The sequence below is a fragment of the Embiotoca jacksoni genome, unplaced genomic scaffold, assembly GCF_022577435.1.
Source record: "Embiotoca jacksoni isolate LCO1_2020_lvr unplaced genomic scaffold, fEmbJac1.0.p SCAF_16, whole genome shotgun sequence".
Classification (NCBI taxonomy): domain Eukaryota; kingdom Metazoa; phylum Chordata; class Actinopteri; family Embiotocidae; genus Embiotoca; species Embiotoca jacksoni.
The window spans coordinates 5,720,085-5,734,382 of record NW_027185296.1 but is presented as its reverse complement, the minus strand read 5'-3'; the positions used below and the strand labels follow the sequence as shown (position 1 = coordinate 5,734,382).

Sequence of the window (14,298 nt, the reverse complement as noted above, 5' to 3'; positions counted from 1 at the left end):
AAAAAGCACGCGGGGGTACAAATCAAGCGCTCCTCCTCTGCTACCATCAACAGCGGCGAGAGGTGGGGAATATCCCACCCGGATACAGGAGGCCGCCAGTAAACGGGCAGGTTTAAATACATGGGGAAACGGCATCGTTACCCAGTCTCATCTCGACGGCCTCGGATCCTCTTCCTCCTCCCCGATGTTGGTGCGCTGTCTCCTGCCTCTGCTCTGCGTAGTGTCCGCAGAGGCAGACTTCTTCCAGTTCGACAGCATTTGCAATGTCTCCTCTTACTATTTTAATTACATTTATTGCAACATATGGGAGGGGGAGTGTCAGCCCAACCAAGACGATGCTACACAACAAGGTAAGAAAAACGACTGCTCTCCGGCTCTTATGTCATTGTCACGTTCACCTCCTTTGATGCACAGTTTCCCAGGTTTGCTCTGTTGATGTATTGCTCAGAGGATACAGGGGCTGTTGCACAAACTGACGTGTTGTCTTGGTCTTGATGCTCGCAGTTCCTACCAGGGACCTCTGGTCAGGCTTTCCTCAGGACTACATCAGCGTGCTGCATCAGTGGTACTGTAGCCTGGGCCAGTGCTGCGAGTCCGGAGACTGCAGGATAACAAACAACATCACAGGTAGCGCACTCCAGCTCCCCCCACCCACCAAAGTGTGTGTGATACTCTCTTTAGACATAACTGTAAATCCCTATTGTCATATTGATTATTTTTTTTAAATCCAATGTCTGATGTGGAGTAGTCGTGACAAACACTGCACACACTGACAGCCCTGATGGATGATCATGATCTCATTGCAGGACCAACCGGTTCCTCTGTAAGGTGTGTTAACACAGAGCATGTCAGTGTGTAACATGTATCTTACCAGCAGTCATAAAGAGTATTGCACTTCATGCTTTATAACCATTTCCTATTTCCCTGAGTTATTGTAGTGGTAGGTTCATCAAACGTTGGTAGCTTCTGGCATTTTTTTTTTTTATAACCGTGAAATCCATAAAAGTTGCAGTCATCGCCACACATTTAAGTGAAATTACACACTGGGCCAGATTGATATTGTGTAGGTTAGGGTGTTTTTCTGCCACTAAATAGATTTACCTCTCTTTACCTTTCTGCACTTTGTAGAAAAAAAAAAAAATCATAACAGAAGCCGAGAATACGTTCATATTTTGTCATGAAAATGGTCAACTTCAGATTTGGAATTTGACCCTCAGAGAAGAGCTGCTGCCTGTCCTCAGAGACATTTGAGACTGAGGCTTTCAGACTTTCTGGGAAGTGTGTAAAAACTAGTTTAAACTAACCAACCCAAACTAATTTCCTACTTTTGTAAAAGTTTTTGAAGCGCCGCAGGATCTGCTGACCTCTGCTGAGAGCCTTTCTGTACAAGAATCAGTCTACAAGTTTCATGCCATTTGTTGGCTGCTCGTTAGCTGCAGGGTAAAATACATGATTGCTTTGTTACATTAAATATACTATTGCATATTATCATAAACCATTGTTATCAGTGACCAGTTGAAAAATATTGGTATACATTTTTTTTTTTTTTAAATCTCTGTTAGACTGTATTAACATGCTAAAAGATGTTTATACTGAGAAGAAATAAAATATATAGAATTAAAATTAATTTCTGGTGTTTTAGGAAGATACAGTGTAAAAACAATACTGCATATTATAAGGTTGTGCAAATGATACCAGGTGTAGTTGACATATAACGCCCTCATTTTGTTGTCTTCATGTATTGACATCACATATTGTAATTGAACACATGCCGTACATACGTTAAAAATGTAAATACATGTGGTATTATTCTTTATCTGGCTCTGTCACTTCAAATCTGTGCCTGCAGGTCTGGCAAAGGACCTTCAGACGAAGCTCCACGGGCAGCACCTGGTTCAGTCTGTGGTTCTGAAAGCCATTCAGGGTTTCATCAACAATCCAGAGTCCAACAAGCCACTGACGCTCTCCTTCCACGGCTGGTCCGGCACCGGCAAGAACTTTGTGGCGCGGATCATCGCTGATAACTTGTACCGGGACGGGGTGAAGAGCGAGTGCGTCCGTCTGTTCATCGCCCCGTTCCACTTCCCTCACGCAAGACTAGTGGACACGTACAAGGTAGGACACGCAGTCCCCTCGTTGGCACAGAGCTGGCTGTTCTGTGCCAGGAACTCACTGGCTCGGTTATTGGAACACATGCTGCCAGTCAGATGTTTGGTTGGTGTGTTGTAATTCAGCGATAATAACGATCAATGCCGACCTGTCTAGGGTGCTGCCTTTGCCCCCTCGTGACCCTGTTCAGGATAAAGCGGGTATAGATAATGCATGGATGGACAGCGATCACAGTTTGGACAGATGCTTTAGATCAAACATTGATGCAACCAGACAGATACAGACATGCATGGATATTTGGAACCTGGAATTGGTCCAACCAGGCCATCGGTGACAGCGTTGTCACGTCCACACACATGTTTACTCATCTACTGCGTTCGATTACAACATGATGTTGACTTAGTTTTATTACACAAAATGGTCTAAATTCAACAGAGTGCGGTGGCGCAATAATCTTTAAACAAAATGTGGAACATCTGCTGGGACTATATGTCTTCATAAGGTAAATTATTTAAAGGACATTTTTCCTTCAAGAATAAATTGCAGTGGAAATGTGTCTTTGTCAAGGCTTAAACAGACACTATAGTGCAGGTCTTGCCAAAAGTCTTGGAGTGCAAATATTTGCAGGTTTTAAACCACAAATCTTTCTAAGTGTTTGTTTCATGTTAATATCAGTCAACATATATCCAGAAATATGTATACATATATATACATGTCTACCTACGTACGTATATATAGAAATACATATGCATATAGAAATATATATACATACATATATAGATATATTTATATATATATCTTTATATGTATATATATTTATAGTATTTGTTATTTACTTTAATGGGTTTTTTTTATTTTAAATCCTGAAACTTAAATTTGACCCGAGACTTGATTTTTTTTTTTACTTCTAGGTAAAATGTCAGACTCAAAATCTTAATTTCAAAACTACACGTGACTTCCTTTCCTTTTGCAGATCTTCAGGTTTCACCGATGTAGTGATTGATGCTGTATTTTGGTCTTCCTCCTCGTTTCCAGGGCCAGCTGCGAGAGGCGATCCGAGACATGGTGCTGCGCTGCCCTCAGACGCTGTTCATCTTTGACGAGGCTGAAAAGCTCCACCCAGGCCTCATCGATGCCATCAAGCCCTTCATGGATCACTATGACAACGTAGATGGGGTCAGCTACCGCAGAGGCATCTTCCTCTTCCTCAGGTCAGTCGATGGTATCGGACACATCATGTCTTTTGAAGCTGGATCATAAACTCACCGCCATGCAGACTGTAACTGCACCTCTGGTCCAGATATTCTGGCAGCTCATTTATGATGAAGAATATTTCTCCTTCTGCCTCCGTTAGCCCTCTTTATGGATTTTTCATGCCTTCAATTCCTCATGTCACATGAGTGCCGACGAATAGTCTGTTCAGTCAAATATAGAAAAGCGTTTTTCACTACACAGTTATGTTACAACGATATAATGTAGGATAGGATAGCCTTGATTATGAATAATGCATGGTAATATACAGAAAGTATTGTAGTAAATCATCATTTTGATGTGCAGTTTATTAAACTTCATTTTCAAATAAATGATTTAATTTGTTTAGATCTAATTTTTTGACATAATAACTGGGTGGCAATCAAAAGTTTCAAGACTCCTTTTGTTGTGTGCAAATGCTGCTGAGTACCATGATGAGCACGGGGCGGGGGAAGCTGTAATCTTCCTTAGTAATAAACAAGTTACTTCAAAAAACGGCACCCTTGTTCCACACGTTTTTGTGAGTGCTGTTCCGTGTGTGTTTGCAATTCCTCCACAGACTTGAACAGGCAGCACATCCAATTTAGCGTCAAACTCGGGAAATCGCCAACCGAGAACCTTAAAATGCTTCAGATAATCTATGGCAATGAAGCAATAAGCCAGGCAGGGTGTTTTCGAGTGGTGTTAGTGTTTCAAGAGAGGCAGATACATCACTGTCCAAGACGGGAGAAGGCGCATCAGGTCAGGAGCAGCCAGGTCGTTTTTCTATGACACTCGCTGGGCTGAGCACAGTGAATTCACCCCTCGGGGTCGGACTGTCAACACCGAGTTATACAGCGATAATCTGAGACGCAAAATTTGATGTGCGCTCTGCTCAAGTTTATGGTCAATTTGCAAATGCTCTTTGAAAACAATGCCCTCAAAAACCTGTGTAATTCAGGTGTTGATTTAGATCAAGAGACATAACTTGGGAGTATTTGCTCATGAGAGTTATAGCTTCCCCAGCACATCACAGTGATGCACTGCCTTCGGGCACGACAAGAGCCGTCTCTGAACTGTTTGATTGCTCCTCACACTGTATTAAGCATGAAGTTAATGTATTTTACAAATGATAAGCAAAAAAGTTGCTGTAATCTGTGATCTGACTGACATCCTTCACTTTGGTACCAAACCAGACACAATCAGATCCTTTGCAAAACTCCAACAACTGCAGATATTTGACATTATGTTGTTGTCACTGCAGCAATATTGGAGGTGCAACGATCAACGACGTGGCGCTGGACTTCTGGCACTCTGGTCAGAACCGAGAGGACATCGGTATGGAGGACCTGGAGCATCGGCTACGAGCTGAAACGATGGAGTCTCAAGGTTCGTGCAGCAGAGCCGGGTTTCAGCTTCTCCTCAGGTTGACAGATGTTTTTTTTTTACACAAGTGGCAGGTGTTTGATACTCAACTGTTCTGATTGACAAATAGCTCAAAATGATTAGCTGAAACCTGCACAGAGCTGCAGTCGGGCGTACGGGTTCTCGGCGCTGCTACGAGCAGCCTTTTCACATTAAAGCAAGTCCTTTCTATCGTAATATGAAAAAAATGGTGGAACTTTAATCGTTTTTTCCTGCGGCCCTCTTTCGTAGGTGGGTTTGCTCAGAGTGAGCTGATGTCCGGTCACCTGATTGACTTCTTCGTTCCCTTCCTGCCTCTGGAGTACCGCCACGTCAAGCTCTGTGCGCGGGACGCCTACGCGGCTCGAGGTCTGGAGACGGACGAAGCCACGCTGGATGAGGTGGCCAAGGCGATGCTGTACGTCCCCAAAGAGGAGAGACTGTTCTCAGCCCAAGGATGCAAGTCCATACCGCAGAGGATCAACTTCTTTCTCCCCTAGAAGGAAAGACAGACAAGCAGAGAGAGAGAGAGACCTGGAGGAGGTGTAAGATCGCTTTACCAGCCCATCTGCCAACGGAGCCACAGAGGAGACGTGTCTTCTTTGCTCTGCTCTGCTCTGCTGTGCGTGCTTCCCCCTCCCCCCACAGACACAACACGTGTCTGTCCAGGTCCCTCAGAGACGGCCGGACGGCGAGGGCAGATCCAGTGTTCGAGGTGGGAGCGGCGTGACCCATCCCTGCAGAGATCAGCGGTGTCGCAGGAGACGCGTTCATGTCAGACAGTCATCGTGTGAAGCGCGGCTGCCCTCCTTCACCTGCCCGGTTCGAATCCTCACAGTGTCAAGACAGAGACGGGAAGAAGACGGCGGATGTCCGCGGGATACCGATGCATTTTTGTCTCTCACTATTTATGTCTGTTCATCCCCCGTTGAGTTGCCCTTTCATCATTTGTGTGTTAGTATTTGCATGTCACACTGATTATCGTTGTGCCATATTTGAACATTGTTCACATTATTTTTGTGGAGTGTCTTTAATGCACACTTGTTAGTTTTAATCCATTAACTAGTAGTGAATATTAAATGGCACTGTGTTGTGAACAGTTAGGAGTGTGTAACAGGTCCAACCGTGACAGAACTTGTTACTTGGAAAGGTGCCACGTGTCAAAAGCAATCTGCTTGTGTCAAAAGTCCGCTTTTTTTGCGTAAGTGTTAACAACAATGTGTTAAATAATTTATTTTTCAGTCATTTTAAGAGGGTTTATGTGAACATGCATCATCATCGCTTAACACGGACCTTTGGAGCATAGTTTGTTCATTGGCATGCATTTCTCTCATCCACACATTCACTCTCGTACTCTCACACTGGTTCAGTGTTTTTATGTTCTTTATAAGCTGAGGGTCACATCAAAAATAACAACGTGGAAAGAAATGATGTCTGACATGGTCCAAAGAAATAAACACTCAGTTAAACAACATCAGTTTTCATGCAGTGACTTGAAGGGCATTTGTGGAATTAAAGTGTAAGCAGTCTCAATTATGTGTTTTTTACTGTCTGTGGAGCCTTCCGTGATTTTGTTTAGTTTTTATAATGCAAGTACATCATACCAAGGCTGGTACAAATCTAGATTTGAAAGGGTTTTACAATGGACAGAATAATTTTGAATAATTTGAGTACTTTTTTTTTTTTTTCACTCTTTTCAGCTTCACAAATGTGTTGTTTTTGGTCTTCTTTCATCACAGGAACCAAAACCTCTAGATTTTTGAGTATTTTTCAGATAAAACCAGAAATTACAATTTGGCAACCTGGGCTCTAAGTAGTTTACATTATTACAGATGATGACTATGATCATTGGTATATGATTTGATTATGTAAATAATTGGTAGATTATTTGATTATGTAAATAATTGGTAGATGCCCAGCTTAGTTTGACCTTATTTGCATGTTTGAGCTTGGTTGTGCAATTGTTTTTAATACTTATCTGCTGAAGGGAAAAGGTTTTTCTGAGTCTACTGTAAGTCTGAGTTTATGAAGTATAGTAGTTATACAAACGTGATTTTCTGACATCTCAACTACTTTCCAGTATGCAACTTGAATCTGAATGCACAAAGCTACTGTGAAAATGGACTTCATGGTGAAGTATGAAACATCTGGTATCCTGCTGTTAAAGTTCTGAAAATATTAATATTTGCCCGTGCATAGATTCTGGATTATTTTCTTTACCATTTGTTATAAAACTATATCAGAAAATATAATTAGCAGTAGTAGAGTACTTTTAGTGCACATTTAATTTCCAGTGAAATATCCAGTATTTCCAGTATATACCCAATTAGCTCACACTGCTTGTTATCAGATATACTCAAGACTGCTACTTTATTGATATCATATTTTATCGTGCTGTTTATCCACACGCATTGTGATTGCTGTTTCCTTTCATGTGATTCACCCACGGCGCATCACCCTTCCTTGGGCGTGTATCAAGCAAACGCGTGGTCTGCTCCTATTGGCCACAGCTATTCCTCGTCCAGATTTTCCCTTTTCAGATTGGCTGAAAGCGACAACGCTTCCTTATTGAGCGCCGCAGCCGACGTCCAATCAGATTGAGACATCTGTTCCGAGCCGAGAGGAGAGAGGCGGCAGCGCCTCACTGTAATATGACTGTATGAAGAGACCGGAACGACGACTGCCGCCGCTGCACCGTGTAGCCAGACAGATATATTCACGCGTTTTGCAGTTCTAGCTCGTATTTGTGTTGGACGGGGGTGCCCGGGCTCGTCACAATGACGGCACTGTCGCTGCTTTTGATCGCCGTGTCGGCCGCATCCGTGCTGGCCGATTCCACTGTGTATTTCCGAGAGCAGTTTGAAGATGGGGGTGAGGTCTTTAACGCTGAATTCATTATTTAATTGCCTTGCTATTCTGTGTTGATACTGCACATTATTCAGATATGGCTGTATTAAATCAGTGCATGAGCGGTGAAAAACCGGTTGCCTGTTTTTCATGTTGGGGGTGTTGGATTGTATGTTTTATTTTTTTTTATTGTTTTTTTACATTAAAATTATACCTCCCTTTTCTGTGAGGCATCGTCTGCTCCCTGCTCAGGTTGACATTCATTTAGAAATCCACAGGACCACCATTCATCTATGACACCCCTCCTCTCCTCTCCTCTCCTCCTCTCCTCTCCATTCTCCCTGTTTTTCCACCCCCAGCTATCATCCAACCTTGTCCACCTCCCCTCCCCTTCCCCCCCTACTTGCACACATCTCTCCCCTGGCCAGTCATTGTTACCCCTCCTTCACCCAGCTGTCCTTTTTCTTTCCCACACAAAATCCTGCAGAGGAACACGGTTCCCCGTGCACCTGCACCGATTCACCGTCGCAGCGTGCTTTGGGCAGATTGTGAGTCTTGTCGTAGTGATCGCTGTGAACTTGTTTGTGCAGATTCCTGGAAGAGTCGCTGGGTGGAATCCAAGCACAAGTCCGACTTTGGCATGTTTGTCCTGACTGCAGGGAAGTTCTACGGAGATGCAGAGAAAGACAAAGGTAAGTTAGTTTGTGTCATCCTACTGTGGATCTATTGCCCCATGTACAAGATGGTTGACTCCCTTTAAGTTTGGCTGTTTAGCTGTTTTTTTTTTTTTAAGCGTAATGCTGTGTATCCTCGGTGAAGGCAGGTGACTTGCACTGCACAATGACATGGTGTTTGCCATTTCTCTTGACAGTTGCTCTCTCTCTCTCTCTAGTTTGTAATGGGACCTTTTGATATTGGCACAATACTGATGAAGCACCTATTCTCTATTATTTTATTTATGCTGCGCCAAATCACAAAACAGGTTTTTTTTCAGGGCACTTATCATAGTAAAGTCCTCACAACAGAACTTTACAACATTATATAAAGGGACCCAACAATTCAAGGATTTCCATGTGAGCAACAGCTGGAAGGGAAAAACTCCCCTATTGCAGGAAGAAAATCCTCCCGACAGTGGAAAGGGAAAAACTCCCCTCTAACAGGAAGAAACCTCAGACAGAACCAGGCTCGGAGGTGGACGGCCATCTGCCTCGCCACCGTTGCAGAAGTGATATGGAAATCAGAGCTTGAAGTGAACGATAGTTACATTGGAGTTCAGATTACACTGCACTAGTGACTGAGTCATATCTCATTACCGTTTGAGATATTCTTACTAAATGCGTTGGTTCTGAATATATGGCTCCTAGCTCTGAATCTGAAAATGGGCCCTGATCCCACACTGTGAAATCACCATGCATCGTGTCAGTGTCTCATGGTTGCTTTATTATTCACTGCTTGTGGCGCAGTGCCAGCATTTCTCTTCATGACATCATCACAACAGTCTGCCTCTCTGTGAGAAGAGGTTCAAAGTCACAAAATAGCCTATGCAAATATTTTGAAGAAAAACACAACAACATGAATGAGTTGTCTCTAAAGTTGGATCACTGTTCTTGCCGCAGGTCTGCAGACGAGCCAGGACGCTCGCTTTTATGCTCTGTCAACCCGTTTTGATGACTTCAACAACCAGGGCCAGTCTGTAGTCATCCAGTTCAGTGTCAAACACGAGCAGAGCATCGACTGTGGCGGTGGCTACATCAAACTGTTCCCCTCTGAACTCAACCAGGAGGACATGCACGGAGACTCCGTCTACAACATCATGTTCGGTACGTAGTTCAAGGATGCGGTCTCTTATGGATACTTGTCACAACTTGACATCAAGTCTGGAAGACCACCTTCACCTTGGCAATGCCAGAAAATCTGTGTTTGCTGCATTTTTCTTCTCATTATATTTCACCCAAGTTTTACAGCTATTGGACGAACATTCAAAGTCACTGTCAGTGATTCGATGCTCATCTAAAAATGTGAGCATTTTTCATTGTTTGCCCACTTTCTACTATTAACTTTGCACATTATTTCTTTTGTATCTGTGGTCTTGTTCAGGTCCTGATATTTGTGGCCCTGGCACTAAGAAAGTTCATGTAATCTTCAACTACAAAGGCAAAAACCATCTGATTAACAAGGACATCAGATGCAAGGTGAGATATCATTAAATGGTTCCATATTTAAAAAGATATTTCTAAAAGTTCTTCTTAAAGTTTGATGCAGTATGTTCGCATGTCTTACCTTCTTATCTAATCAAATCACGATATAAAGTTTTGCAGTATAACCACATGATATGTACATCACATGTAAATATCTTAACAGCAACTGGACACTGTCCCAAATGTTTATTTTCTTTCCTGCAGGATGATGAGTACAGCCACTTGTATACACTGATCGTCAACCCTGACAACACCTACGAGGTTAAGATCGATAATAAGAAGGTAGAGTCGGGCAATCTGGAGGATGACTGGGACTTCCTGCCTACCAAAAAAGTTAAGGACCCCGATGCCAAAAAGCCAGAGGACTGGGACGACAGGGAGAAGATTCCCGACCCCGATGATAAGAAACCAGAGGTCAGTCTACTCGAGCCACCCGAGAAATCTGTGACTTTAAGAACGTTTTCCTGCTTTCCTAATCGTTTGATTTGCTTTTTTAAAAACCTGTTTCATCTATGACAGTGTAATCATGTTTCCACCTCCTGTTTTTAGGATTGGGACAAGCCCGAGAACATACCAGATCCCGATGCAAAGAAGCCCGATGACTGGGACGACGAGATGGATGGAGAGTGGGAGCCACCTATGGTCACCAACCCTGATTATAAGGTACACAACGAATGATCACAACTCTTAATAGAGTTGCTACATTAAACTATTGCTGTGTTACTCCTATCGATGTTTACTTTGTGCCATTTCATTGGGGTGTGCTCAAATTGTCAGTGTAAAACTGATGGCCTCTTTTGTGCTCTGAGACTCCCGCAACAGAATAAAAATATGGTACGCTCCTGACATGTCAGAAAACACAGCTAGTGTTTCTGTATGAGGGAAAACCTGAATTGTAATTGTGCTAAAAAAATATTTGCATGATCATGAAGTTCAGTGAGAATTTTTTTTTTTTTTTACTTTTCAAGCTTTTAACTTTTTAATCTGTCCAGCAGTGAACACAACATAAATACTCTGGATAAAGTTGTTAAACAGAAGATGTACTTGTTTCTGTGAGTTCTCTGACACTAACCACACTGTCTTTCTGCGTCTGTTTGCTATCCACAGGGCGAGTGGAAGCCCAGCGAGATCAGCAACCCTGCCTACAAGGGCAAGTGGATCCACCCCGAGATTGACAACCCAGAGTACATAGCCGATTCTGAGATCTACAAGTACGACAGCTTCGGTGTGATTGGCCTCGACTTGTGGCAGGTGAGAAGATGCAGCAGCTGACTGACTCTTTACAGCTTAATGACCAACTGGATAGTCGATAACAAAAACCTGCTGTTGTTTTGTCATTTTATTGATTCAGGAATAGTGTTACTTGCACTCGAATGTGTGACTACTGTAGAATTACATGCACCTTGCAGTTAGAGCTAAAAGTTGTGTCCAGACAGACAATGAAACATTTCAGCCATTCACATATTGTACTTGTTTATTTGAAACACTTTGATGGTAAAGCATCTGTTACTGTTCACCTTGGGTTTTGGTGCAGGTCAAGTCTGGTACTATCTTTGACAACTTCCTTATCACCAACGACCCAAACCTGGCAGAGGAAGTGGGCAACGACACGTGGGGCAAAACTAAGGTACAACTTTACCCGTTTTCAACCTGCCTGTATGAATGGACACAGCTCGTACATCCTCGGTAGTCATAGGTCATACATTCAAACTTGATGGGTGTCGCATAAAGTAAAGTCTTCTGTAGACAACAAATACCATATTTATCAATTAATGTATTCATTGATTAGTTAATTCACAGAAAATATCTCTCAAATATATATCACAAAAATGCTACAATTCTGATTCCAGCTTCTTCAATGTGAATATTTTCTGGTTGGTCGGGAATTTTTTTTTAATTTTAGGCTGCACTTTTGGCTTTGGGAAACACTTTTCGATATTTTTTTTGCCATATTGAAAGACCAAACAGTTTTTCGATTAATTGAGAAAATATTCGACAGATTAATCGGTCGTGAATATAATTGTTATTTGCAGCTGAGATGTTTAAAAAAAAAAAAAAAAAAAAAAAAATTTCCTTGTGCTTTTTCTCCAGGATGCAGAGAAGAAGATGAAGGAAGGCCAAGAGGAGGAGGAAAGAAAGAAACATGAGGAGGAGGACACAAAGAGGAGGGAAGAAGCAAAGGAGGAGGAGGAGGAGGAGGAAGAGAAGGATGAGGAAGAGGAGGAGGGGGAGGAACATGAGGAAGAAGAGGAAGAAGAAGAAGAGGAGGAAGAGGACGACGATGAGGAGGACACGGACTCTAAACTCAAGGATGAGTTATAAACTCAAGAACTGCTCCAGACTGTCTGTGTCAGTGAGCCATTGGAATAAGGCTGGAGACTGAGATGATAGACCCTCCTTAATGACACCCTGGAGTGGGGCTGGGTGGGATGGGCTTTTTCATTTGTTTGTTTACAAAGCAAGGGGATAGGTCAAAAAGGGCAATTGCTGTTCTGTTTCCTGTTTCATTGTGCTACTACTACTACTACTACTACTACTACTACTATATTATTATTATTGTTATTATTATTATTATTATTATTATTATTATTATTATTATTATTATTAAAGGAGGAATAGTAATAGAAAGGATTAATGTCAAAATGAATGTCAAGACCAGAAATTATCAAGCTGGGAATTGTACCCAACAGAAATGTGTAAATTGTCATTTGTGTTTTACAAAAATCTGGGTTTTTATGAAGTATAATGTTGTGACATGAAAAGTGATATTTGGTATGTGGATGATGCCATGAAAATGTTTTATTTACCTGCTGTGTTTTGTTTGTCTCATTCATCTGTGTTTTTATTTTTTTGTAAATGTCTTGCAGTCGTTCATGTCAATCACGAAGGATCGGACAGGGTCAGGTTAACTTATTTAAACTGTGTGATTCAAACGAGCGTTAATGAGGAGGTAGAGTGCATCAGGACTAACCGTATATGTTTGGCAACCTGTTCAGAAAAGCCATCTACCATAGGATGGTTATACGGGGAGCTTTAAGATGAAGTCCCTTGCATAGTTTTTGTACTGTATAGTTAACACTTTTTCACCTCAATGCACATACTAGAGTCTCGTGTGTCTAAATAAACTGTACTCATACTTACTGTGGATGTACATTAAGAACACTCCAGTAGCAGGAACTCTTCCGATCATTTGGTACGCATTCATTCACTTTAGGTTTCCTCATCGTTGTTGTATACAACCTGTTTTATCATGTCTGATTCCAATATTTCTGCACTGCTGTACCCCAACATGCTGTCCCAAACAGTCCGAAAGATGCTCCTTTTGTAAAAGACACATTTTGTACTAATGGTAGTGAATGAAGTGGGACAATTTTCATGTTGCTGTGTTAAAAAAGAAAAAAACAAAGACGGGTGTTCTGTCCAATAAAGGCAACCAGACGAGAACAAGCAGATATCCTTATTAACCTTGTTTTTTTTGGTGCATCATTAGTTATATTCATTTCTCTTATAAATTTATTCTATAAAGGTAAAATGTGATTTTGATAGCCTAACTTTATCAGGATGTTACAGGCCAGTAAGACATCTTCAATTTTAAATGGAGGCATTTATTTGTGTATTGTTTGTCTAACTCATCGAAGGTTACTTAATAGTGCAAAGTATCTAACTACATGTAACACCATGTTGGGTAACTGTTGTTTTTGTGTTATGCTGCTTTGGTCTGTTAGATATCTGAAGGAAGGAGCTTAGTGTGAAGTTTATTACATATATCTGCCACCTATAGTAACGAGTTACTTTGCAGGTTCAGATTTCACTGTTTCAACTAATAGTAATGATAATTGTATAATAGTAAAGCATACTGAAAATACATAATTCTAATATTGAATCCAGGCCTTTCATTTGAATTAAAAGAGTACTTTTACAATGTCTCCTTATTTTTTTCTTGGACTTGGACTTTAGCAATTGATTTGGCAAACGTTTAGACCATTAGACATAAATGAATAGTTATTGCTCTACTGGAGTTTTTATTTTTTTTTGTACTGTGGGTTTTTGAAACAATATGTATACCTTTATGCTGTGAAATGAAATTAGCAGAAATATAATTCAGTTCCCCTCCGCTCCGAAATGTGTTTTGCTTTTTGTTATTTCACTTTTAAATAAGCGCAAGTGGGATTTGCTGTTTGCCAATGTGTTGAAACCAGTCTCTTAAACCTTTTAAATGATACTTGATTTGTTTTAAATGATGGGGGGGGGATAGTAGATGTAATGATGAGACTTTTTTTTTTTTTTTTTAGGGAAATTCACTTTTGAATTTCTTTAGAGGATATAAAACACGGCTTGGAAAAAAAAAATATTCTTTACTAAAAAATAAATAAATAAATGACTTGTTTGAGGATTTTAAGTTGAATTCTGCCTTTAAAAAAAAAAAAAAAAAAAAAAAAAAATGATATCTTTGGGCTCCCGGTTTGTTTTGTCTGCAGGTTTCACACCCGGTATTTGACTCGTAAAGCCC

At 41.3% G+C, this 14,298-nt stretch overlaps 2 protein-coding genes across 2 annotated transcripts; both read left to right on the top strand.

The window, feature by feature from the left end:
* The first annotated feature begins 62 nt into the window (after nt 1-62).
* tor3a (torsin family 3, member A) lies at nt 63-6,276 on the top strand. The gene is made up of 6 exons (XM_069150458.1): nt 63-350; nt 505-627; nt 1,850-2,115; nt 3,145-3,320; nt 4,604-4,728; nt 4,996-6,276. The coding sequence occupies exons 1-6, from the start codon at nt 185-187 to the stop codon at nt 5,241-5,243; spliced, it is 1,104 nt and encodes a 367-aa protein (XP_069006559.1). The 5' UTR covers nt 63-184; the 3' UTR covers nt 5,244-6,276.
* Nucleotides 6,277-7,347: 1,071 nt separating this feature from the next.
* On the top strand, nt 7,348-13,911 carry calr (calreticulin). The gene is made up of 9 exons (XM_069150457.1): nt 7,348-7,614; nt 8,181-8,282; nt 9,207-9,410; nt 9,688-9,782; nt 9,993-10,202; nt 10,338-10,451; nt 10,896-11,039; nt 11,323-11,415; nt 11,880-13,911. The coding sequence occupies exons 1-9, from the start codon at nt 7,521-7,523 to the stop codon at nt 12,108-12,110; spliced, it is 1,287 nt and encodes a 428-aa protein (XP_069006558.1). The 5' UTR covers nt 7,348-7,520; the 3' UTR covers nt 12,111-13,911.
* Nucleotides 13,912-14,298: the final 387 nt, after the last annotated feature.